A 27,848-nucleotide genomic window follows, 5' to 3' on the forward strand; every position below is an offset into this window, starting at 1 on the left:
CCCAAAAGCGTGCAAGAGGACTAAATAACAAGACTTGATAAACAAAATGACAAATATATGGGTAGGTAAAACAAACATATGATTTTAAACAGTTTAACTCTTTGCTTGATGTTCTGCTTTGAGCCTTTAAGATTAACCACTTGCCCTCCTGAGGATTTACCCCCCTTAACGACCAGGCCTCTTTTTGCTACTCCGCGCTGCACTAATTCAACTGATAATTGCGCGGTCATGCAATGCTGCACCCAAACGAAATTTACGTCCTTTTTTTCACACAAATAGAGCTTTCTTTCGGTGGTATTTGATCACCTGTGCGCTTATTTTTCACGCTATAAACAAAAAAAAAAAAAAAGACCAAAAATTTAAGAAAAACAATATTTTTTTACTTTCAGCTATAAAAAATATATAGTAAACTCAAAGTTAGTTATAAATTTAGGCCAAAATGTATTCTGCTACATGTTTTTGGTAAAAAAAAATCCCAGTAAGTGTATATTGATTGCTTTGTGTGAAAGTTATAGCGTCTACAAATTATGGTATAGACAATGGAATTTACACAGTTTTACTTTCTGACTGCCCATCACATTTCTTGAGGTGCTAGAATACCAGGATAGTACAAACACCCCCAAATGACCCCTTTTCGGAAAGTAGACACCCTTAGCTATCTGCTGAGAGGCATATTGAGTCCATGGAAGATTTATTTTTTTCCACGAGTTTCTGGAAAAATGACAAAAACCTTTTTTTTTTTTTTAAGTGGTCATTTAAAATGATTTATTTCTCGCACGAGCCATGGGTATATGTGGAATTACACCCCAAAATACATTCTGCTACTTCTCTCAAGTATGGGGATACCACGTGTGTGAGACTTTTTGGCAGTCTAGCCAAGTACAGGACCCCAAATCCAATACCTCACATGCATGGTGAAACCACGGTTTACATACCAGCACAGGGTCAAGGCTTGTGCACACAGGTGTGCGCGCATGGGAGGGGCGATTTTTTTTTTTTAGTTATTTTGATTATTTTTTAATTATTTTTACATTGTACCTTTCATTCTTTTCTTTATCACTTTTAATGCTATAACAGGGAATGCAAATATCCCCTACAACTTCAATGGGCATTGTCATATATTCTTTTTTGAGAAATCTGGGATCTATTAGACTCTAGATATCTCCTCTGCCCTTACATTATCTAATCAAACCAAAATCGGTGTGATCAGATGCTTTCCCAATTTACAAATGGCGCTCTTTATATCCTGTGAAACTGAAGTGATGAAATGCTCGTAGCTTCCGAATTCTTAGACTAGAGAGATGATTGGCACCATTCTGGTCTCCAATCAGCTCTATGGTCAGCTGGCAGAAACACCGGCTGCATTCTCAGGTTCCCCCGATGGCACGGGACTGCCCGAGAAGGAAGTGGAAGGCAGCAGGGGAGGAGGGGGCGTCATCTCCCACTGCTTGTAAAAGCAATCTTGCAGCTAATTAGCCACTAGGATTGCTTTTATATGAAAGCCGATCGCCGGCTGAAAAAAACGATTCCAGGATGATGCCTGCAGCTGTTACTTTAACCGACAATTGCGCGGTCATGCAACACTGCACCCAAATTAAATTTACATCCTTTTTTTCCCACCAATTGAGCTTTCTTTCGGTGGTATTTGATTGCCTGTGCGTTTTTTATTTTTTGCGCTATAAAAAAAAAAAAAAAGAAAGAAAAAAGGCTGACAATTTTGAGAAAAAAAAACAAAAAAAAACAAACAATATTTTGGACTTTTTGCTATAGAACATGTCCAGTAAAAAAAATGTAAAAAACAAATTTAGTAATAAATTTCTGCCAAAATGTATTCTTCGACATGTCTTTGCTAGAAAAAATCCCAATACATGTAAATTAATTGGTTTACGTGAAAGTTATAGCGTCTACAAATGGCAGGAAAGATACTGGGATTTTTTTTTTTTTATTATACTAATAATGGTGGCAATCAGCGACTTATGGCGGTGATCAGCGACTTATGGCGGGACTTTTGACACTGGGGGGGAACTGACTTGGGGTCACTGACATCCCCAGTGACACCAATACAGTGATCAGAGCAGCAAAAAAAAAAAAAAAAAAACAAAAAAAAACAGTGACACTGTACTAATGGCACTGGGGAGGAAGGGGTTAACTTTTTTTGGGTAATGAAAGGGTTAACTGTGTGAGGGGAGTGTTTTACTAGGGGGCGGGGGGGGGGTGTACTTCACGGGAACACGCTGATCCTGAGATAAACTCTTCTCTCAGGTGTGCTCTGAACTGACAGAGAGCAGACTTGCAGTGTAACCACTGCAGCCGTGCTCCCTGTCAGTGACTGCCTGTAATGACCCGCCGGGACCCGGTGATGGACACCCGCTGCCGCGATCGGCGGGACGGGTAGGGCACGCTCGTGCCCCCTACCGGTTTTGCAGAGCGACGTTAAAAGACGACGCTCTGCGCAGAGGTGCCGCCCTGCCGCAGTAAAAACACTGTGGCTGGGCGGCAACCAGTTAAAATGTGTACATGCATTGTCAAACGCTAGACAAACAAACTTTACAGAAAAAGAAAACAACTCTAATTGTCTCTGAAATCATTAAAGTATAAGCTCACCTTTCATAACATGTTACACCCATATTCAGTGTGTAACATGTAGCATGTTACAAATGGGGGGGGGATCTCATCCCCCTGCTAACAGTCAATTAAAAAAGAAAAAATTTGGTCGTGTGGGGCTCTGCCCATCTGGCCGTGTCACTCGTTTACAGAAATTCACAGTATTTCTGTGGGAAAACAACAATTTTTGACAGCATTTGCAACAGTCAGTTTATAGTTCTCAAACTGCCACGGTAGTTCATTGAGCCTTCCTGTCCAAGTATCTGCTTGCCCATATGGGATGTACGAGCAAGCAGATACACTGACAGGTCTACAGGAGACCTGCATGGCACCAGTGATCTGTTGATCACCTGTGCAATGCTTTAGAGGCACCAGAAACAAAAAAAAATATTAAAATGCACATTTTATTTTACCTGCAAAAAAAAAAAGTGCATTTATAATTTTTTGTTAAAAGGTGAACTTATCCTTTAAAGCGATATGTGCTCCTGAAAAGAATAAGGCCCCACTGACGCTAGTGCAATTTCCCCTTCATCCGCTATTGTGCTGCAATCCACGACAATGGAAATCACATTATTCTCTACAGTGCCTGTTAACATTAATGCAACATGATGCAGTGTGATTTTTGAAAAGGTGCAGCATAGCAAGTTTCTGTCTCCATAAGCTTCAACGGGAGAGCATTAAAAACACATGCACACGTATTATTGACAGGGCTTTGCATTTAACAACCAATCTCCTCCTACAGAAAAAAAATTGCAGGAAGCATGAAAACACTTTAAAAACATGAGTAAAAATGCACTGAAAAATGTACAACTATGCAGCAGCACTAGCGTGAACCTAAGCAAGGGAAAGGTAATTTGTACTTACTCCCCGCTGAAAACATCACATGATTCCTTGAAAGTATGATTGGCTTCTTAGCTTTGCTACATGAAGATTCATCATTAGCTTTATTCTCCAGTTTTAAAGGTGGAGGAGGTTTGTTCACAGATGCTTTAGGAGTGCGATCTTCCTCAAAGTCTTTCTTCTTACTCTCTACTTCTAAAGTACTCTTTATACTCTCTGCTCCTACAGTACTGTTTATACTCTCCGCTACTAAAGTACTCTTTATACTTTCCACTTCTACAGTACTCTTTGCTTCTAAAGTGCTCTTTTTACTCTCTGCTTCTAAAGCACTCTGCTTTGCATGCAAGTATTCCAGTTTCTTCAGCACAACTTCCTTTGGTTTTCCTGTGGAAATGGAAATCAAAGTGACATTATAGCAAATGACAGTGATGAGCTTTACAAGTATGCTTAGCACTCCAGTGGCTTCAGGACTCTGAAGTCAGCGAAGTGCTATTAAATCAAATGTCGTTAACCACTTCAAGATCGCACCCATAGATGTACTGCTATAGGGCAGCCGCGCTGTGTAAAATCATGTAAATATAGGCGATTTTGCACTTCCGGGTAGGGGGCGCATACAGGCTGCACTACCCGCGCTGTCATTGGCTCCCGAGGATGTCAATCACCGGGTCCCGGCCGGGACTCGTGATCGGCAGAGAAGCTGAGAGGGGAGAGATCTGTGTGTAAACAGATCTCTCTCCTGTCAGCATGGATGTGCTGCTTTCTCCCTACACAACAGAGATAGAAAGCAGCATGTCTCCCTAGTAAGACAGCACACAATTTACACAGCAAGCATAAACTGTTAACCCTTTGATCGCCCCAGATGTTAACTCCTTCCTACCCAGTGCCATTAGTACAGTGTCAGTGCATTTTATTAGCACTGATAATTGTATTAGTGTCACTGGAGATGTCAGTGGCAGTTCGTTCCCACCCAGTGTCAGTGTCAGAATGTACGCCACAAGTCCTGCTATAAGTCGCTGATCGTAGCCATTACTAGTATAAAATAAATAAAAATCCCAGTATATACACCGCCACTTGTAGACGCTATAACTTTCATGTAAACCAATACACTTATTGGGATTTTTTTAAAAAGCAAAATCATGTAGCAAAATACATTTTCGGCTAAATTTATGAAGAATTTTTTTTTTTTAATTGGGTATGTTTTATAGCAAAACTTTTTTCAAAATTGCCAGTCTGTTTATAGTGCAAAAAATAAAAAAACGCAGAGATGATCAAATATCCCTGAATGTAAATTAATGTACAGCGCTCCATGACCACGCAACTGTCAGTTAAAGTAACGCAGCGCCGTTTCACAAAAAATGGCCTGGTCATGAAGCGGAGGTAAAATCTTCCGGAGTTGAAGTGGTTATAAACAGATAAAGATGATGACTTTCAAAGTCATGTGACAACCTCCAATCATGGAACAGAAGTGTCCCTATGTTTTAATTTCACATGCGGTGCCGATCATCTACCCAAATATGGGTTTTCATTATATTCCACCAACCTGAGAGATTTGACACTTTCTTAATCAACTGACTCTGTTTCTGAGACATCAAGGTCTTCTGTCTTATGAGGCTATCTGCTGCATCTGTTAGTCCCTCAATTTCTTCAATTGCCTGTAAGAATGACAAAATGTAAGCAAAGCTTTGCACATACATCATGCTGCTAAATTACTGATGTTTAAAAGGAAACTGCCATGCAGGCATAATGGAGGCTTCTAATGTTGATCTCTCCTATTTGAAATGCTATTGTCACACGTATAATGTTGATACTTTTCAATGTCCTCTGAGTAGCTGGCCTGGAGCAAGTATACTTATAAGGAATTCAGACACCATTTACATAAGGTTTTTGTTCCAGGTCTGAGTCAGCAGAACTTAAGTCAGACAGACTCGGGCATCATGCAGTTTCTAAAGACGACCAGAAATGGAGGCTCCTGTGCTTCTTATTTGACAGTGTCAGTTTAATAAACAAAGTCAGGACAAACCTTTTTAAGAATATAGCTCTTTGAAACTTTTGGAAGGTTGTGAAGGCCAAGAGCATTCTTTAGCTCCTCGAAAAGATCCCTCATCTCATTTCTGCGCTTTCGTTCATTTGCTGTGTGGTTCTTACGATGTAAAAGAGACTCCTCATCTTCTCCCCCTACTGAGAACATATCATCTCCATTCACCTATATGTAGACAAACACACATCAAGTAAGAGTCGGATATTATATTATCAATAGCGTGATGAAAAAGTGCCCCTCTGTAATAATCCAGAAATTAAGTTGGCAGGGTATGGCTAGGGTAAAATCTTGGACCTGGAGTGTATGCTAGTGAGCGACTGAACTGGAGTCTGCCCAAGAGTATCATTTCTGAGTACATGCGACTTATGTGAGGTCTTAGGATACCTCAAATACTGCTCAGACAAATCTAAAATGAAAATTCTCTGATTTCTCGGTTTCCTTTATAACAAGCAAGTAACACTTCAGTGGAACAGTGTGCCACATTGAGAGTACCAAGTCTTCAAGGGGGCCAATATGTCTATTGAGGGCCTTACCTACTTAATTCCAGAACTTCAGAAAGTAACATAGAAAATATTGTAACTTACCATATTTCATCCCAATGGAAAGGGGCCATCAAGCATTTCCTGAGCCATTTATCTGAACAATTACTGTACAACCCTATGGGTTGTAGAAAAGGAGCTCATGTGACCCATAAACAGCAATCTGACCTACCTGAAGTAAACTCTATTCTTTCAGCAATTTTTATACAAAAGCTTGTAAAAATGTCCTAGCAAGACTCTTACAAAAATGCAAGATTTTTAGGACATTTTCTACCCAACATATATTCAAATCTCCTTTTCTGATAAGGGTACTATAGCTAGCCAATCATACCTGGATCACTCAGCTTAAAGTGGTTTTAAAGCCAAGAACAAGAATAAAATATATTGCAGCTTACAATTTTTAAATGTTGTTGCTGAATTTGTTTTCTTTAGCATTTTCCCTTTATCTTCAGCTGAAGACCTGCCAGTAATACACCTCCTATCTTAGGCTACATTCATACAAGGCAAAATATTGGAAATGGGAGTTTAAAAGGTGCAACAAGTACTTGGCCAAATGTTGCAGCCATTGTTCTTGTTAATGGCATTCTCACAATAAATAGATAAAATAAAGCCACAAGATCTTCAACATGATTTAAATAAAGCCACAAGATCTTCAACATGATTAAAATTGTACACATTTATTATCACAGAAATTAAAAACAAGCATTTTCATTTATGTAGTGGTACACCATTTAAAACCATGTGTTGCACAGATGTACAACAGGAAAGATACAGGCGGTATTAGGAACGCCTAGCCTGGAATATCAAGGGCATCTTTAAATATTGAAGTGAGCTACATCTCTTTCCTGTTATACATCTGTGCAACACAGTGTTTTAAATGTTGTACTATGTGAATAAGCTTGTTTAAACATTTTTGTAATAAATAAATTTGTACCTTGTGGCATCTTTAGTCAATTTTCCAGTATTTTGTGTATTAGTTAACTGGGATGTGGTGCCATGTAAATTGCCCACATACTATTCCAAGAATACATTTACACAGGAGTTTATATGCAGAAAGTTTGCTGTATTCAGAGGAGTCAAAATGCAGAGATCAACTGCAGCCAGTGTGAGTCCAGGGGTGGAATTTATGCAAAGTTTGACTGCACACACACTGGCTGCATCCAGGGTCAGTATTCATACTCATCTGAGAAGTTAAATGCAAACAGCAATGGTGCCTGCCATTGATCTGTACAGCATACAAATCTGACAGCTACACCTGTTTGCACACAGCTACTGATTCTTGATGACGGCTGTCCCTGCCTGCACACAAACTCCTCTGTGAATATGGCCTTAGGGTGTCTCCACTCTGAATGGAGGAGCAATGGTGACTCCTTTGGACAGCACCATTGTCAAACTGGAGAGAAGGAAGTGTTAGATGTACTAGCAAATTTAGATGGGCTTGACTAACAAATTAAAGCCAATCTCCAGCTAACACTTTTTAAGAAATTACAGGAGCATTTTTTTTAAACTTTTGTGATAAATGTTTATGCAAGTGAATTAAAACGGACCCTTGTAAGCACTAGTCAGTGGTAAAATGGTTTGTCTCAACCCTCTGTCACATTTGCTGGACAGCTTGGTTTGTTAAAGGAAGTTGAAAAATAAGTTTACTGGCTGGATGACCAGGTGAAAAGAAAAAGAATCTTAAAAAAACAAAAAAACAAAACAAAAAACACAACACACAACTAAAAAAAACTAATGCAGCTCTGTACAGTAGAGGACACATTGGGGGGACTCAGTGCAGTTGCTTTATACCTGAGGGGTAGCTCTGAAATGAGGCGAAGCTCTGCTGATTTATTTCATCCAATCATGTGCAAGCAAACATGCGTTTTTTTTTTCTTGCATGTTCCACATAGATCTAGAGCAACTAAACTTTCAGTGCCCTTGGAGTGCACAGCCTATTTGCCTTTAGTAAATCAACCCCATTGTGTTGACGAGTCTGCATAGGAGCAGACACAGACCTGTCATTCGCTTTCTCTGAGAGATCCCCCGCTGAGCAAGCGGGTTCTGAAAGCGGCATTAAAAGCGGAGCTCCACCCAAAAGTAGAAATTCTGCGTTAAGCCTTTGTCCCCCGCCCCCTCATTAAGGATTGGCACCTTTGGGGAGCAGGTACCTGAATTTGACAGGTACCCACTCCCACTTCTGCTGCGATCAGAAGCGGAAATCCCCCCCCCCCCCTTCCCATAGTCTTGTGGGACACATGACAGGTCCCAGAAGACTACAGGTGGCCATTCACAAAGTGCAGTGCTTCTCGCGCATACGCAGTGGGCACCCAGCTGTGAAGCCGCAAGCTGTCACAGCTGGGTGCCCACACGCCAGGGAGAGAAGACAGCCGCTGTAACCAGCAGTGGTGAAGACACCACTGGACCGAGGGATGGGTAAGTGGCTGTATTTTAAAAAATGTCAGCAGCTACAGTTTTTTTTTTTTTTTAAAGGTTTAAAGGAACTCCACTTTAAGGAACCCTAAGAACAGGGGAATAGCAACCTCTCTCAATACCAAAATGGAAATGAAGTTGTCCAGCACCAAGACCTAAAATTAAAAAAAAAAAAAAAAAAAAAAGTCAGGATAGGCACCCTACAAAAAAGGTGAACTACTGACGATCTGTAGCTGTGGAAGGAGTAGGGTACGGTGCATTGGGGCTGAAGACAAGGCTTGAGGGCTGCATCCAGAAAGCACATACCAAGGAAAAATGTAGCAAAGGCTTTAGGTTGTGGAACAACCTCCTCAATTTGAGGGGGATTAGGAACTTGGGACCTGAGAGCAATAATCTACCCCCTTGGTGTCTCAAAGGAGAACCTGCATAAGAGGAAAAAACAAAAATGACCACCACTGATTAGGGCTGACAAGGTCACAAAAATGTTTTTATAGAATGGATCAGGGATAGATAAGAATGGAATGACACTGACACATGAAAAATAAAAGTAAAAATTCTTAAGGGAGTATGGAAAGCAATTGAGTTTCAAATACAACTTAAGGGATTAGAACATCTGTTAGGTTTTTATTGCTGTGCCCCTATTAGGGAAATTCATCCTCTCCATTTGTCCTCTGTATTATCACAGAGAGTGAAAGAAAATCCCAAATATTGGGCAGTCACCAGAACAGGAATAGCTGGGGTACCTTTCTATGGGGACACTAGTTTTGATGACCCTAGTGACAATCAAGGTTTCCCTTACTTTGGAGGGATTTCCTCTCACTTCCTCCTGTGGCTTTTGAACAAGTGGAGGTGGTAAACCTCCCCAAAACGGATGCAGGTGGCAGAAAAACTGCCAGGGGTTATAATCCTCCCTTAATCTATCCAACACTAAAATAGAGGCATTTTGATTTAGCTGTAAATTCCATATCTTGAGAACAATACAGGACACAGGCTGAGTATTCAGAGACCCTGGGTTATTGGCTCATACCATCAGGTGATTGGATACTGGCAAGCATTTAAATACACCTTTTTGAGGCGCTCCCTGGACACCTCCCCTAAACCCTAATTCACTCTGAGTCCTCAGTTTTGTTGCAAATAATGCAGAGTAACCAAGGAATAGAAGGGAGGGTGGAATGTGTCCTGTATTGTACTCAAAAGATACAGAATTTACAAGCAAGTCAAATTTCCTCTTATTTTAATCGTACAGTCATTAAACGGAGGGAACGTCCCCAGGCAATGAATGAGATTGGTGGGCAACAACTAGGCAAACAAAACTATGCCAACAAGCCCAAAAACAAGGGTCAACAGACTGAACTTTAGAGTGCCTGTAAGAACCCTGCGGCTGAAAGCTGCATCCGTAGAAGATTGGATATTCACCTCGTAGAACTGTGAAAAGGCATGAACAGAGGACCAGGTGTCAACCTTAAAAAGCCAGGCTACAGAGGCCTGGTGCTGGAATGCCCATAAAACTCCCACTCATCTGGTGAAGTGGGTGTGTAAAGGCACAGGAATAGATTTATCTTATCCATCAAGCAATGTTGGACTTGGAAGCAGGATTTCCCTTGCTAGATCCAAAAGATAGAACAAATAGGCAATCTGTCTTCCTGCTCGAAGCTGTTGCTTTGAGGTAAGACTCTTCAGGTTCTGATCAACATCCAGGAAATGGAGGACATTGAGTGAGAGACGGATACCACCTTAGGAAGAAAGGATGGTCTTGAGTGAAGAATGCTTCGTCATTGTGAAGAATGAGGAGCGGCTCCTTACAAAAGCTGCCAAAACTTACACATGTCTGATAGACATGATAGCAACCAAAAAGTGCACTTTGCAGGAGAGGTCATTTAAAGGCATATCCCTGATCAGTTCAAATGGCAGTTTCTGCAAGGCAGAAAGAATTAAGTTGAGATCCCAAGGAAGTGAAAGTGCTGCAAGGAGGCCTTGATGCAAGATATACCTTGAAGGTTTCAACAAGGGAGAGCAAAGCCAAAGGTTTTTGAAAAAGAATGGACAAGGACAAAAACCTGTCTTTTCAGTGGGCTTAAGGCAAAGTTCTGGTACACACCAGATTGTAGGAGGCCAGAATGTGAGGCACAAAGTAATCTCTCATACTGAAGTGCTTGTGTTCCTATCAGGCAAAGAAGGATTTCCATGTACAATAGTAGATCTTTCTGGAAGTGGCTTTTCTTGTTTTTAGCAAGATAGGAAGGAGAGACTAAGAGACCTCTCTGTCCCTTAAGACCTGGGCTTTAACAACCATACCATTAAAGCCAGAGAATGAGAAGCAAAATGGAACAGAGGGCCATGAGACAGGAGGACTGGTCTGTTGGGAGGAGGCCAGACGTAGTCTCCTAGTAGTTTGAGTATGTCTGTGTACCAGGATATTTTCAGCCAGCTTGGTGCAATGAGAAACACAAGCTTCTTTTCTTGCTTTATCCTGTGGAGCACAAAAAGTAGAATTTGTGCTGGGTAAGGCACAGATTAGCCTTAAATGAGACCAGGAGATTCGCAAGACGTCCAATGCAGAACTAGAGGGCCCTTGGTCTTGGCACAAATAGCGGTCGTCTGTTGTTGAATCTGGAGGCCAGAATGTCCACATCCTGGATACCCCAGATGTCTGGGTGAAGGGTCCATTCCCCTTGATCGAGACAGTGGTGGCTGAATTAAACTGCTTTCCATCTGTCCACTCCTGGGATGTGGACTGCAGCGATCACTGGCATGACAATGAGTCTCTGTCCATGAGATTATATAGTTTGCTTCCTTCAAGGCTCCATGAATTCTGGTACCCACTTGATGGTTTATATGGGCCATAACCTTAGAATTGCAAGACTACACCCTGATTGAGTGTCCTTGCAGAAGGGGGGAGGGGCAGGGTTGTAAAGCCATTCTTATTGCTCCGAGCTCCAGGATATTGATATTGGGGAGCTTGGATTCCACTGATGACCATGTTCTCTGGACTGTGAAGGACAAACACTACTCACCAGCTTGAAAGAATGGCACTCTGAGATACTTTCCTATTGTAAAGGCTGGTTGGTTGTTGCCCTAGCCCAGTATGACATACTGAAATTGCAGCAAGAGCTGGCTGCAGAGTTGGGCCTGCAAGAGTAAAGGGCCTTTACCATGGTTTAAAACTTTCTAGGTGCATAATCTCATTGAAGGAACATCTTCACTTGGTACAGTGAGATGTCTGTTTAAGGCTGAGACAACAGGATCAACTACTAAAAAGAGAATGCTTTTAAGTGAAAGCTTTTCCATTTTTGGAGGAGTGAAAATCTTTTGTGGTGTGATAGTCATCATAGATTGCCTATTCTATTTGTTCATGAATGGGGAATATCTTTATAGAGTTTGCAGGTCTCTTTGTAGGGCATGGCAAGAAGGAGAATCATGTGCGACAATGCTCAGACTTTTGCGCACAGCAGAAGTGTGCATGTTGACATTAGCAAGTATGTTACATAAAGCTGCAGTTGTTTAACCTCGGCAAAGCTTCCTGTCCGCCATCTATGTGCAATTGGCGGACAGGAAGCTTTGACGATACAGGATAACGCAGCGATGGCTCTTGCGCGGCTCACAGAGTGCGCGCTCCAGAGCCCAACGATCAGTGTGTCGCCCAGACACAGCGGATCACATTACCGCTGTGTGCGGGTGATCACATGGTGTTTTACCATGTGACTGCTGTGACCAATCACAGCACTCAAATAGTAAACAATGGAAATCCAAAGTAAAGATCGCTTCTCTCTGCTCTCAGTGTGAGAGCAGAAAGAAGCAATCCTGCAGTCCGGCTGCTTGTACACTTACAGACTGCTGTTCCAGCCACTCCAGTGTCCCTAATCACTACCCCAGTATATACATAAAACATGCAAACAACCAGTCACCTGTCCCAGTGTGCACAAAAACACCCCCATAGACCATACCAATGTCCTGATCACTGCCATATGCAAATATGAAAATGGTATTTTTTCATTTATATAGCAAAAAATAAAAACCCCAGTGGAAATCAAATACCACCAAAAGAAAGTTCTGTCTCAAAATAGGATAAAAGTTTCATATGGGTACAGTGTAATTGTCACTCAAAGTGTGATAGTGAAAATTGGCCTGGACTTGAAGTGGTTAAAAGGAGTGTGGGGGTGGAGAAACCCTCCACTACCTCCTCTAACAATGCTTCTGTGTCCTTTTCATTCCCTTTTGTGTCCACCTGTTCTAGGCTGGGCATACTGGGATCTGACTCAAGTAGAGACTGAGTAGCTGGATAAGGATTGGAATTTTGTAGTCCTGAACAGAAATAGCTGTATTAAAGCTGTTAGTTGTCAGAGGAATTGTGACAGATGCCAAAAACTCTGCTTTTGTCAGGTAATGACAGAAATGGCACTAGAGTCGTATGCAAAGACTGGTGTTGATATTTGGTCCTGCTCTAATGCAAGGAAAGCATTGTCTTTCTGAGGTTGAATGTTGTATGGGCCCCTGGCAGAGCGACGTTTTGCTTGAGATGTTTCCATGGCTCCCTTTCTGTCCAGTTTCTACCATTGCTATGGGTGAGGGAATTCCCCTGTGGTGTACTCATAAATAGGGTGTGGAATGTAGGGTAAGCATGTTTAGGCATACACAGCAACCCAGGTGTAGACCATCCTGTAACAAAGTCCTCATTAACCTTATCAAGTACATTATAAGGGCTCCAGGCACTAAGGGATGGTGTACAACCAGTGGTGTGGTGTAACACCTGGCCATCCACGAAAGGCTAAGCTCTGAGTGGTTGAATATTAGAGCTAAATGTGAAAAAGTTACACTGTAGAGCGGGCATCACTAAAATGTGGTCCACGGTCCGGATCTGGACGAAGCCACTGTTTCATCCGGTCCTGCCATTTAGGAGCTGCTTCTTTAAACCTGTCCATCGCTGCTGCCACAAAAGGCATGCACAAAAGCTTGGGCAACTACTAAAAGTGAAAATGGCCAGCTATAGGCTGTATGCCTGCAGGCATACTGAGGAATTTTACAAGAGTCTCTGAATGCCTATCCACTGAATCTTTACAGGAGGGGGAACCTACAATAGAAATGGTAGACTGAGCATACAAGTGCAAGAATGGTCGGGTCTACTGTGAAGATGGACCATTTTTTGTTAACTTCTCCATCCACAGTATACAAGGCTTTTCAGGATTGAGAAATAACCTCTCATACGTTTGCCAATCATTATATAAGGAAACTCGTGTGTTCCAACTTGCCTGATCCAGCGTGGGAAAGGGCTTTCTACAGAAGGCTTTTTTGTGCATTTCTGAACATACAGTATATGAGCTGTGCATCACTAGGCATATCTATCCAAAGATTAAGAGTCCACAGTAGCCAAGGTATGGGAAGATGGTAAGGGAATAACTTTTATAAATTCTGGTGGTGAAAAATCTTAAACAGCCTCTGCCAGAATACTTGCATCACCCTTGATTTCTACCACAGTCAGTGTGTCAGGCAATTCTGGCAGAAGAGTGCTTGCAGCTTAAAGCACCCAGTCCATAGTGACAGCCTCTGAAATAAGCCAAGCTTAGTGTCTGTAAATTCTGTCTTAGACAGGTTGTATGTTGCGAACTTGCAAGAGAGCCCAATCCAGGGGGCTGGAGCAGAGTCTGTTAGTCCATGCTCTGGAACAAGGAAACAGTTACCAGATTGGAGTTTGCTCAGGACCTGTGGAGGACTCATTACTGTCTCGTGTGTTCCCACTCTCATGCACCTGTAATTCCCCCTTTGCCAAGTGCGGGTCTTTCTCAGCAGAGTACCTACAGAAAGGACGTGGATTAATGGGGCTCAGCATGTCCAGAATGAGGGCGATGAAGCAACACGGGTGCTAAGTTCCAATGAATGTCTGAGAGGAACTTCAGGTTGTAAGGGGGGAAGATGACTGTAAAATTAGAATAGCTAAATGTTATAATGTTACCCATGAAGCAAAATAGAAAGATAGTAAAGGTATGGGAAAAACACAAAGTCTCCCTACACCTGTGCCCACTTGTGTGCACAGTAATGCAGTATGTTTTGTAAAATAAGGATATGGTGTAAAATAAAGAGCTGTGAAGACATAACAGCAGAAACCAGCATCTATAAGGGTACATGGGAACCATGTGTTACCTTGTCCATGTTGCTGGTCCTGTTCAGAGTCCAGGCTTCATCCATCATGGTGGGCATACCCTCAAAGGGGTCCTCACGTTCTGGGTGCCATAGGAATGAACCATGGCCCTGGTCCAGTATAGCACTATGAAGCTAACTGCACTCGCACCACTTGCCAAGTTGAGTAATGAATGTAGAATCCAGTGCCTCCAGTAAATATTGCAAGCCTGCTTCACTTTGTTGCTAGGTCCATGTACAGTTTCCAAGGTGTACTTAAGGGTCACCAAACCAGAAGCTGCTAGTAAGCCATGAAGGCAGACAACAGTCAAATTTTGATAGACATGTTAATCAAAAAGGAGGAAAATAAATCTGGTAGAAGTATAGGAGGACATTTTTCTCCAAGGAGACCACATTCATCACTCAAGGAAACTAGCAAATTGTTGGAGTCTCACAAAGCAAGATTATATGGGGACACTAGGGGGTGAACCAAGCAAAGCTTTTTGCCATTGTCTAGTCACCTTAATGTAACAAGTAACCCATGGTTTATGAAAAGATTTCTGTGATTTGTACTGTGATAAAAATAAAAGTTCTTTTTCAAGGCGCTTCCTTGTTGGTACCACTTACTTTGCCAGCTTTTTGTTGCCCTGTCTCAACTTTGAGACGTGATGCTGCCATCAATTTTAACGTTACCTTATTTTTTTCTTAAAATTGTACATTCTCGCTTTAGGCATTTTATATGTTTTCTATTGTGAAAAACAATATGGGTTTATGAGATCTGAAAATCATTGCATTCTGTTTTATGTACATTTTACACAGCATCCCAACTTTTTAGGAATGAGGGTTGTATACACAGAGGCACCTAGGTTATACATTTCTTCTTTCCTTACCTTAGAGCCCATCTTCCGTCCCTTTAAAGGCTTTACAAGAGTAGTGTTTCTGGTAAAAGAATAAAGAAAAACAGGCTTAAGTTTTTAACAAGAAAATGACCAAAGGAAATTGGCATAGTAAAATGTTAGTTCCCTTTGTGTATCATTGGAAAGAATGGTCTTTACTCCCTGTCCTGTAGACACAACCGAAAGTGAGAGAAAAGCTCTACAAAGTAATAGGAATACCCTATTGTCTTACCATCCATCATCCGGGTCACGCACCAGTGCCTTTTCAGCATGTGGTGGACCTCTAACCGCTTGCCGACCGCCCTAAAGCAGAAGTACTGCTACAGGCCAGCAAGGATGCGCAAAATCACGTATATATGCGTGATTTGCATTTCTGGGTAGGGGGAGCGCGCGTGCTCCCTAACCGCACCGCTATTGGCTCCTAGGCATGTCAATCACCGGGTCCCGGACGACGATTCTCAGCCGGGACTCGGTGATCATCGGCAGAACTGACAGGGGAGAGGTCTGTGTGTAAACACAGATCTCTCCCCTGCACAGCAGAGCAATACAAAGCAGCACGTTTACATAGTAAAGCACACACAGCACACTATGTAAAACAACACAGCACACTGTTAACCCTTTGTTCGCCCCAGATGTTAACCCCTTCCTGCCCAGTGTCATTAGCACAGTGACCGTGCTTTTTATTAGCACTGATCACTGTATAAGTGTGACTGGGGATGTCAGTGGCAGTTAGTTCCCACCTAGTGTCAGAATGCCTGCCGCAGCCCCACAACAAGTCGCTGATTTGCTATAAAACATATCCAGTAAATTTTTTTTTTTTTTTTTTTTCAAAGTCAAAAATTTTTTTGCCAAAATTGACAGTCTTCTTTTGTTTATAGAGCAAAAAATAAAAACGTAGCGTTGATCAAATATCACCAAAAGTAAAATTTATTAGTAGGGAAAAAAAAAAAAATGTAAAATGTAATTTATGTACAGCGCTGCATAACCACGCAATTGTTAAAGTAATGCAGCTCCGTATCGCAAAAAATGGTCAGGAAGTGGGGTAAATCCTCGAGGGCAAGTGGTTAACCTAGTGTTGCAGATGTGCCTGTGCCAGCCAGTCCTCAACAGTCCCCTTGTGGTGACCTCACCCCTTCAGATATCTCTACTGGATTCTGAGAGGATCCTCCTACTGGACAACCAATAGGTCCTCGGGACCCATACGTCACACGACTACAGCTTTAGGCAAAAAACAAAAAAAATACATAAAGTTTTTTTGCCAGATGTCAGAGAGCGGTAGTAGAGAGATTGGTATGCTGGACATAAGCTATAGGGCCTATACACCCTTGTCTGTTTTGATGCAGTAAAATTCATGTATGAAAATGCATTTGAAGACATCCAATCCTACATGGCTGGTTCATACCTATGCTATGAAAGTTAGTGTGAAACAGAAAGAGTAACTATATGGGAACATTCACACCAAAATGTGTGCATTACCAGATTTCACCACAGAATAGTATGACTTTAGCCTTAGGTCTCTACATTGACAAAATAATTTACTGATGTCTATATACTGGATCTTCCTGGCAAAAAAGATCCTGAGTAAAGAACCATTGCAAGTTATGTTGCATGTTGCAATCTGCCTTCCTCACCTACACCTCCTCCCTCCACGCCGCCAAGCAGGCCTACTTTGTTAACCTGATTAACACCCTCTCCACCTGCCCTCGCCGACTCTTCTCCACCTTCAACTCCCTGCTCTCTCCCCCCCCCTCCTCCACTCAGTACCTCACTTACCGCCCACGAGATTGCCACTCATCTCCACAACAAGATTGACGCAATCCGCAAGGACATAGTCAACTTGCAATCTACCTCCCCATCTAGCCTCCCCCCTTCCATCACCCCCTCATCTCTCCCCTCCTCTGACCTCGCAACGGCACTGCCCCCCACCAAACCCAAGGCCCTGCCTACCGTAACCCCCCCATCACTGCACTCCTTCAGCCCTACTACCACTGAGGAAGTCAGCAGAGTCTTCTCAGAAGCCCGCCTCACTACCTGCCCCCTGGACCCTATCCCCTCTCAACTCCTCCGGTCACCCCCCTCTTCCCTCATCCGCTCCCTTACCCACATCTTTAATCTCTCCCTCTCTACTGGCGTCTTCCCCTCCCCCCTAAAACATGCGCACATCACCCCCATACTCAAAAAGCCCTCCCTGGACCCCACTGACCTCAACAACCCCAGACCAATTTCCCTGCTGCCACTCACTTCCAAGCTCCTTGAGCGCTTGGTCTTTGATCGCCTAAGCGCCCACCTGACTGACAGCAACCTCCTTGACCCACTACAGTCCGGCTTCCGTCCCCTTCACTCCACCGAAACTGCCCTCCTCAAAATCACCAACGATCTACTAACCGCCAAAGCCAAAGGCGACTACTCTGTCCTCCTCCTCCTAGACCTCTCCGCGGCCTTTGACACAGTCGACCACCCCCTCCTCCTTAATAAACTACTCTCCCTTGGCATCAGAGACACCGCTCTCTCCTGGTTCTCGTCCTATCTATCCCAACGCTCCTTCAGCGTTTCCTACAACGGTGCCACCTCCTCCTCACTCCCCCTCTCTGTTGGGGTCCCCCAGGGCTCTGTCCTTGGACCCCTTCTCTTCTCCATCTACACCTCCTCCCTTGGCAAACTCATACACTCCCACGGCTTCAATTACCACCTCTATGCTGATGATACTCAAATCTACCTATCCACCCCTCACCTCACCCCCACATTCTCCGCCCGCATCACTCACCTCCTAAACGACATCTCTGACTGGATGTCGCTCCATTTCCTCAAACTCAACCTCTCCAAAACAGAGCTTCTCATCTTCCCCCCCAGCCCGCGCCCCCCCCCATCCTTTCCATCACTACCAACAACACCACCATCAATCCCGCCCAGCAAGCCAAGGTCCTTGGCGTCATTCTGGACTCAAACCTTTCCTTCCAACCTCATATCAAATCTCTCACAAACACATGCAGGCTCCACCTCCGGAACATCTCCAAGATACGCTCCTTCCTTACCCCAGACACCACTAAATTACTAGTACACTCCCTGATTATCTCACGCCTGGACTACTGCAACTCCCTCCTCACCGGCCTACCCCAGTGCAGGCTCTCCCCGCTTCAGACCATCCTGAACTCAGCGGCCAGACTCATCCACCTCACCAGCCGCTCCACCTCTGCCACCCCCCTCTGCCTCTCCCTCCACTGGCTCCCCATTGCCCAACGCATTAAATTCAAATTCCTCACCCTGACCTATAAGGCCATTCACAACACTGCCCCTAACTACCTCACCGACCTGATTCCCAGGTACCACCCTACCCGTACCCTTCGCTCTTCACAGGACCTCCTTCTATCTTGCTCCCTGGTCTCCTCCTCCCACGCACGACTGCAAGACTTCTCCAGGTCCTCCCCCATCCTCTGGAACTCACTACCCCAATCCATCAGACTGTCACCTTCCCTCCTCACCTTCAGGCGCTCCCTGAAAACCCACCTCTTCAGGGAAGCCTACCCCACCCTCACCTAACAGCCGCTGCCCTTCCCTCCTCCTACCACTCCATCCCCCACAGCCGTTTCCTCCTGTGCCTCTACCCCCTCCCTCCTAGATTGTAAGCTCGAAAGAGTAGGGCCCTCTTACCCCTTGTGTACCGTTTGATGCTACTGTTCTGTTTCATGTATTGTCCCCCCTCTATTGTACAGCGCTGAGCAAACCCTTTGGCGCTATATAAACTCGATAAATAAATAAATAAATAAATGTACAAATACAAGTGGTGTGCGTATCCATGAGTAGAATTCTTCTTCATCCCCTCTAGCTGCCAGTGTTTTAATTTACATGTATAAAACTACTTGTTAAAACCTTTATTCAAGTTGTAACAAGGGAGACCAATACCAAGGGTTTTTGAAAAAGAATGGACAAGAGCAAAACCGGACCTTTCAGAGGGCCTAAGGCCAAGCTCTGGTCAAGACCCGAATGTAAGAAAGCCAGAATACAAAGCACAAATTAATCTCTGGAATTGCCTTTGTTCACACCAGGCACAGATGGATTTTCATGTACAATAAACAGATCTTTCTACAAGTGGCTTTTCTTGCTGTTAGCAAGGTAGGAAGGACAGATTCAGAGGCCCTCTGTCTCCTAAGACCTGGGCTTCAACAGTTATGCCATTAAAGCCAGAAAATACGAAGCAGGATGGAACAGAGGACTCAGACAGCAGGTCTGGTCATAGGTCATCTACTAGTCTGAGTATGTCTGTGTACCAGGTTCTTCTGGGCCAGTTTGGTGCAATGAAAATCACGGTCTTCTTTTACTGCTCTATTTTGTGGTGCAGACTGGGCAGAATTTGCACTAGGGGAAAGGCACAGATTAGCCTGAAACGAGACCAAGGGATTATCAAGGCATCTGATGCCAGTGCTAGAGGGCCCTTGGTCCAGGCCACAGTGGTAGCTTGTTGTATCTGCAGGCCAAGATGCCTACATCCAGGGCCACCAATCTCTGACATATCAGGTTGAATGGTTAATGTAGGTCACAGCCAACTGTCTGACTGTACCCTGATTGGGTGTCCTTGCAGAAGGGGGGTCCAGTGTTGCACAGCCATTCACAGTACTCTGAGCTCCAGGATGTTGATAGGGAGCTTGGTGACCATGTTCCCTGGATCATGAGGGACAGAAATGTTCCTTCTTAGCTTGAAAGGCTGGCATCTGTTATCACTTTCCAGTGGTGAAGGAAAGACTCCTTACTGTTAAGGCTGGGTTGGCAATACACCAAGTTAGGGAATTCCTTGCTTTAGCTGGATAGGAGCACAGGTGGGTTGAGTGAAGGAGCATGCTTGTTCCAGGTTCACTAGACGATGTGCTGGAGAGGTTGTGAATGAAATTGGGCGATTGGTAGATCCCCAGAACAGGCTACTATGAAGCCTTGAAATCTCATTGAGAATCTCATTGTGGAATGTCTTTTTGGCCTGGGAGACAGAATTTTCTTCTCCAGAAGAAAGAACTTTCCTTGGAATGTGTCCAGGACTAGACCCAAGTATTCCAGTCAAAGGGAAGACTGGAGAGCAGATTTTTGAAAATTAATCACTCAGCCAAAAAGTCAGGAGCATCTCAAACGTCCTATGGATGAATGCAGACAACTGGGAGAGAGAGGAGTCCTTCAGGAGAGGGTTGTCCAGATAACTCACGACCTGGATGCCCTAAATTCTGAGGACAAGAAGAGGTTCTAGGACCTTTATGAATATCCCCAGTGTGGAGAATAGGCCAAAAGGCCATGCGACAAACTGGAAATGACAAACTGTAAAGCGCAGAAAGTGATGAGCTGGATGAATAGGAATATGCAGATGGATACCTTGGATGTTTTCGGATGCCAGGTTATCCCCTTGTCTTAGACAGGCAATTACGGACCTTGCGTATTCCATCCATGTGAAATTTTGGAATTTGAAGGTGTTTGTCGGGGGCTTTTAAGCTCAGAATAGGATGAATACTCCTCATTGGGTTTCTGTACTGTGACGGGGCTCAAGCTTTACCTCACCAAAATCCAAGCAGTTTAGAGTTAGAGAAGATTTGGATGATACATGACTGTATTTAGTCAATTTTAGCTTCTCTCTCCCCTATATTTCTCTTAATGCTCTATTCTGTCCACAGTTATACCAGGACAAAGAAGGCACTACTGGACCACACACATGGGGGAGGTTTTCTTTGTGGTTGGTCACCGTGGACTCATTTACCACCTTGTCCCTATGCAAAACCAGAAAGGATTTCTTGTAGGATAAAGCTGCAAGTTCAGACACTCACTTTGCAGAGGTGAGGACTACAAAACAATACCACCTTGTGGGTGAGAGTAGAGAGGACCATCACTAATTGGTTCAACTGGCGGTATCTGAATTGCAGAAAGCACCAAAATCAGATCCCATGGAGTCACGGGAGAACAAGGAGAGTTAAAAGGTAGACTGTCTTTACAAATGTCTTAAGAAATGAGAGGCCAATAGTCACTGAAATAAAATAGAAAGGGCAGAAACCTGACAATTGATAGTGCAGAGAGAAAAACTTTGCTTCAGGTCCAGCTGCAGAAAGAAGGATTAAAGTGGAAGCCTTGAGATTCACACTATGTAAAGTATGTCTTCCCTGTTATGATAGACCCTTAGGGATGTTCCCAGCTTTAGCATCGTATACAGGTGAAACTCGAAAAATTAGAATATCGTGCAAAAGTTCATTTATTTCAGTAATGCAACTTAAAAGGTAAAACTAATATACGAGATGGACTCATTACATGCAAAGCAAGATAGTTCAAGCCGTGATTTGTCATAATTGTGATGATTATGGCTTACAGCTCATGAAACCCCAAATCCACAATCTTAGAAAATTAGAATATTGTGAAAAGGTGCAATATTCTCGGCTCAAAGTGTTCCACTCTAATCATCTAATTAAGCCATAACACCTGCAAAGGGTTCCTGAGACTTTAAATGGTCTCTCAGTCTGGTTCAGTGGGAATCACAATCATGGGAAAGACTGCTGACCTGACAGTTGTGCAGAAAACCATCATTGACACCCTCCATAAGGAGGGAAAGCCTCAAAAAGGTAATTGCAAAAGAAGTTGGATTTTCCCAAAGTGCTGTATCAAAGCACATTAATAGAAAGTTATGTGGAAGGGAAAAGTGTGGAAGAAAAAGGTGCACAAGCAGCAGGGATGACCGCAGCCTGGAGAGGATTGTCAGGAAAAGGCCATTCAAAAGTGTTGGGGACTTTCACAAGGAGTGGACTGAGGCTGGAGTCAGTGCATCAAGAGACACCACAGACAGACGGATCCTGGACATGGGCTTCAAATGTCATATTCCTCTTGTCAAGCCGCTCCTAAACAACAAACGTCAGAAGCGTCTTACCTGGGCTAAAGAAAAACAGACCTTGTCTGTTGCTCAGTGGTCCAAAGTCCTCTTTTCTGATAAGAGCAACTTTTGCATCTCATTTGGAAACCAAGGACCCAGAGTATGGAGGAAGAATGGAGAGGCACACACTGCAAGATGCTTGAAGTCCAGTGTGAAGTTTCCACAGTCTGTGTTGATTTGGGGAGCCATGTCATCTGCTGGTGTTGGTCCACTGTGCTTCATTAAGTCCAGGGTCAACGCAGCCGTCTACCAGGAAATTTTGGAGCACTTCATGCTTCCTTCCGCAGACGAGCTTTATGGGGATGCAGACTTCATTTTCCAGCAGGACTTGGCACCTGCCCACACTGCCAAAAGCACCAAAACCTGGTTCAATGACCGTGGGATCACTGTGCTTGATTGGCCAGTAAACTCGCCTGACCTGAACCCCACAGAGAATCTATGGGTTATTGCCAAGAGAAAGATGAGAGACATGAGACTGAACAATGAAAAAGAGCTGAAGGCCACTATTGAAGCATCCTGGTCTTCCATAACACCTCAGCAGTGCCACAGGCTGATGGCTTCCATGCCACGTCGTACTGAGGCAGTAATTGCTGCAAAAGGGGCCCAAACCAAGTACTCAGTACATATGCATGCTTATACTTTTCAGAGGTCCGATATTGTTCTATGTACAAGCCTTGTTTTATTGATTGCATGTAATAATTCTAATTTTCTGAGATTGTGGATTTGGGGTTTTCATGAGCTGTAAACCATAATCATCACAATTATGACAAATCACGGCTTGAACTATCTTGCTTTGCATGTAATGAGTCTATCTCATATATTAGATTCACCTTTTAAGTTGCATTACTGAAATAAATGAACTTTTGCACGATATTCTAATTTTTCGAGTTTCACCTGTAAATCACAGATTCAGAGATGTCCCTGTATCTCAAAACCTGAGCTTAATTAGTCATGCCATTAGAGCCAACTGAAGCAGGATGGTAAATTAGTCCTTATAGTGGAGCTCCACCCAAGATGGGAAGTTCCGCTTTAAGGACTCTTGCCCGGCTCCCCTTTAATTGGCACCTTTGGGGAGCAGGTACCTGATTTTGACAGGTACCCACTCCCATTTAAGCTGCGACTGCCTAGGAGACCAGAAACGGAAGTTCTCCACCCCCCCCCCCCCCCGCAGTCTTCTGGGACACGCAACAGGTCCCAGAAATAGCAGGAACATTCACAAAGCGCAACGCAGCTCACGCATGCATAGTGGGTACCCATCTGTGAAGCCGCAGGCTGTCACAGCCAGTGAACCCAGATGCGATGGAAAGGCGAGCAGCGTTTTTTTTTGTTTTTTTTTTTTATGTCAGCAGCTAAAGTTTTTGTAGCTGCTGTCTTTTTTTTTTTTTTTTTCTAAGAGGAGACTGAAGCTCCCCTTTAAGAAGAAAAAAAAGAAAAAAAAAAAAAAAAAAAAACACAAACACTTTACAATCTGGTACAATGGGAACTCACTGTACCACTGAGCTGTATACTATACGTAGCGGATGTTACTAACAGTTTATATAGCACTCCTAGTAGGCATATGTATTAAATACAAGAAATAGCTTGCCTGGACCAGCCTGGTCAAAATGAACTATTTAAAGTGAAATCAAACCTAGAGTTCAGCTTAAACCCTTGCTACCAAGCCTGGTGTTCAAATTTTAAGCTCAGGTAGCCACACAAATGTTTCACTTTTTTTAATTTTCTTTATTTTTCACTTACAGTTTTTAGTGTTTGTACAGAACCTCCCCCCCCAGACCAGACATTTTCTGAAAGCACAGGACCAGTAGAATAAAAAGATGGTGCTATTGATTTTGTAGAGCCTGTGATATGTTACAAATATTTATCAAATATAATTATTAAAAAAACAGTAAAATCATTATTAGCAGTCACAAAAGCACATTTTAACTTACAAAACTTCTACTAAATCTAAAACTGTACTGAGTTGTAAATTTTACATTTTGCTTTTGTGTGAAACTATGAAAATTGAAGGTAACCAAAACTGTAAATAAGCTGGAGGTTGGCTTCCAACCTATGCATTGTACTAATACCCCAATCGCAGTGCCTAAAGTGCATTGGTTGAGTGTTGCAGCTGCACTAAACACAAAGCATATTACCGCTGTGTTTGTAGTGAACATGTGTATGTTATAAATGTTTGTAATTTGTGAGTGGGGGAAGATCCTCCCTCCCTTTTAATGGGCTCTTCAGTCCGATTAGGAAGCCCAGTAAAGATGCAACTGGCGGTTCCTGGGACATAGTGAGAGGAACTGATGTTGTTCCTCCCACTGTGTGACATCAGAAACAAGAGTAATCTCGGTTGGCTCAGATACTATGGAGGACAAAGAGGAGATATGGAGTCCAATAGACACCAGATCTCTCCATAAAGAGGATCTGCCACAGCCCATGCTATCACAAATTGTGATCGCAATATAAGTAGTAAAAAAAAAAAAAAAAAAAAAAAAAAAAAAAAAAAAAAAAAGTGTCCCATGTTGCATGCCCCACGGGGCGTGCAAATGTAAATGTGCATGCCAGTTCCACATGCATATGTAAACCGTGACTGCACCACACGTGAGGTATTGTCGTAAACATAATTTTAGGGGTGGGCGTGGCTTGGCGCTCGAGCCGCATGGCAGCACACTGACAGAGCTCCGGGGAGAGGTCGGTTTCAGAGCTACTTAACAGGTACACAGCGGGGTGACAATGGGCAGGATTGTTAAGCACACATCCCACAACTGCCCACACAGCTCGAATTCTGGGTCCTCAGCACACCAGATCCAGGAACTTTTTCAAAGTAGAGGCACACAGAGGAGCAGCCCTGCAGGGGGCAAGATGGAGCCTATACACCATGAGGAGGTTCACAGTGAGGAGTCCCTGCCAGCTTCTGAGGACATGGTAAGAGGATACTCGCTACGATCCACCACTCACATATTCTGAGATGACACAGATCGCTGCATATCTTAAGAGATCGTTCACTACAGCAATCACTGATTTAAAGGAAGATCTCTTGAATCTCTCTGAGCAATTGACATTGCAGAAAGCTGGCGCACACAGGGACAGGGCGATTTTCAAATTAGAAAAAGTTTCTGAAACACACACCACACACCTGATCAATGTGAATCGCCAACTTGAGGATTTAGATAACAGAGGGAGACGGAACATCAGAGTAAGAGGTGTCCCTGAAACTGCATCTACTGAGCAACTTCTGTCAGCTTCAAATCCATCTTTAACAACCTTCTAGAACGGCCTGCGGACACTGCCATTGATTTTGATAGAGCACATAGAGTCCTTAGGCCAAGAGGGGTGGATAATTCCCCTCCCAGGGAGATTGTCTGCTGTATTACTAATTTCCCATTGAAGGAAGAAATCCTTAGGAAAGCCAGACAGAATGATCTTATTACTTTTAATGGTGATTAACTCGCCCTCTTTCAGGACTTGTCCCACATTACTTTGAAAAACAGAAGAGCACTACACCCTCTATTGACCTTTTTAAAAGAAAAAGGGATCCCTTACAGATGTCAGTTTCCTTTTGCTTTACAGGCGACCCAAAATGACAAACATTATCTGTTAAGACTGCCCACAGAAGTAAAGGGTTTTTGTGATGACCTACAAATTCCATTGGTGGAATTACCAGAATGGTATAAGGAATTTCGGCTTCCCTCAGCTGTATCTACTACCATGTCTACTCCACCGCAAACTCCCGCCAAGTCGCAGCAAAGTAAAACCAGGCATCCGAAACAGGCCGGACCAGGCTCAAGCTTTTCCTCACCGAATACAAGCAGTTTAGAGTTAGAGAACATTTGGATGATACATGACTGTATTTAGTCAATTTTAGCTTCTCTCACCTCTATATTTCTCTTAATGCTCTATTCTGTCCACAGTTAAACCAGGATGTAGAGGGCACTGCCGGACCACACACATGGGGGAGGTTTTCTTTGTGGTTGGTCACCGTGGACTCTCTTCCCCTGATTTGTTTTAGTCCTGGTTGCTTGATGTTATGTCTGATGCGGTCTGCTTAGACGGTTTTAAGGGTGTACTACTCATTAGCTATGAGAAGTGCTCTATTAGAGCGTGGCATTATTGTTGGTTTGTGTTCTACTACTGGTTTACAGGAACTGCATGGCCTAAAGCTATATGACCACTGGTTCCTCGTTTGAAAGTGGTACACATGAGTAATCTATATAATAACTTCACGAGAATTATAGGACAAGACTAATCTATATGAAACCTCCCCCCAGTTACCCAAGATCTGCAATTATTTTATGTGTTTCTGGCTCTGAATACAAGCCTCCCACACTTATTTGACATCTGTCTATTATTATATTAGCTGTTCCTAGGGTAATTTTTACCATAGGTGCTCTCATTCATTTTTGAGAGACGCCTTTGCATATTCAAAAGCTCCTCCCACTAACCCCACAATTTGGCAGAGTATTATTTTGGGTTTATGATCTAAGCTCTTTTTATACCCACCTATTCTGCTGACGCTCATTTGACCTTACGATACGGTATACACCCCCCTTGCCAATAATATTCTCTCTCTCCTTTTCCGCAGTATCATAAAGGTTAGTGATAGATAAGATTCTACTTGTTTATATTTGTTTTGTACAAATCTAACTCATGCATCCTCTGCAGTATTTTTAAGATATCATCATGACTTACTCACCTTTAGAAAAAAAGCCTTTGATCATTTCTCATAACGTCAGAGGATTAAATGTACCTGAGAATCGTTCTCAACTGTTAAGCGAGCTTGATGAAGCCAAGCCTTCCACAGTGTTTTTGCAAGGAACTCATTTTAAAACTGGACAGATCCCTCAATTATCGAGTAAATACTTTACGGAAGCATATCACTCCACTAACGACCTGGCTAAGACACATCTCCTTTTGCCAGCAAACGGTTGCTGAGCTTAAGGGATTTGCGCTGGCTGTTTGATTCTGGGTGGAGATTTTAACATTCCACTCAACCCTACTTGTGACACGTCCACAGGAACAACCTGTACTGCATGTAGAAGTCTTAAAAAGGTTAAACTTCTTTTAAAGGTCTTTATTATTGGCGCGTGGAGATCACTTAACCCTACAAGTTGAGATTACACTTGCGGTTCCCCACCACACAAGCGGTACGCAAGGATTGATTTTTTTTTTTTTTCATTTCACAAAGGGATCTCCCCTTCATTATGGACACAGATTGGGATACAATCCTTTTCAGACCATGCCCCAATTTCACTTAATATGACGCTCCCATACCAGGCAGATAAGAGGTATAACTGGAGACTTAATCTGACTTTATTGACTGACGTAGAAACCCTGAACGTCGTTACCGATGTTATTAAGCAATATTTTGATATCAATAAGGTTACGGACACCTCTCCCCTTAACGTATGGGAGGCACACAAATGTGTTGTTCGTGGAGAGTTTATAAAGTGGGGCTCTAGATGGAAAAGGGAACAAACTAGAAAAATTGCGGAAATTTCTACAGTGATAGCGTAACTAGGATCCCAGCATAAACTGTCCCTCAC

At 43.2% G+C, this 27,848-nt stretch overlaps 1 protein-coding gene across 5 annotated transcripts in view; it reads right to left on the minus strand.

Moving 5' to 3' along the window:
* The window catches only part of MGA (MAX dimerization protein MGA), a 161,336-nt gene that overhangs the window by 16,100 nt on the left and 117,388 nt on the right, over window positions 1–27,848 (minus strand). For 3 of the 5 annotated variants that reach the window (XM_089686914.1, XM_089686913.1, XM_089686917.1), the window contains exons 19-22: window positions 15,435–15,483; window positions 5,465–5,647; window positions 4,985–5,096; window positions 3,469–3,828 (exon numbers count right to left, since the gene is read on the minus strand). In XM_089686914.1, coding sequence (XP_089543040.1) covers window positions 3,469–3,828; window positions 4,985–5,096; window positions 5,465–5,647; window positions 15,435–15,483 — 704 coding nt within the window. The remainder of the gene's footprint in view (window positions 1–3,468; window positions 3,829–4,984; window positions 5,097–5,464; window positions 5,648–15,434; window positions 15,484–27,848) is intronic. The other 2 variants (XM_089686916.1, XM_089686918.1) reach the window with 1 other exon arrangement.

Source organism: Staurois parvus, unplaced genomic scaffold, assembly GCF_062004578.1.
Source record: "Staurois parvus isolate SC_StPar_1 unplaced genomic scaffold, SC_StPar_1.0 ptg000414l, whole genome shotgun sequence".
Taxonomy (NCBI): domain Eukaryota; kingdom Metazoa; phylum Chordata; class Amphibia; order Anura; family Ranidae; genus Staurois; species Staurois parvus.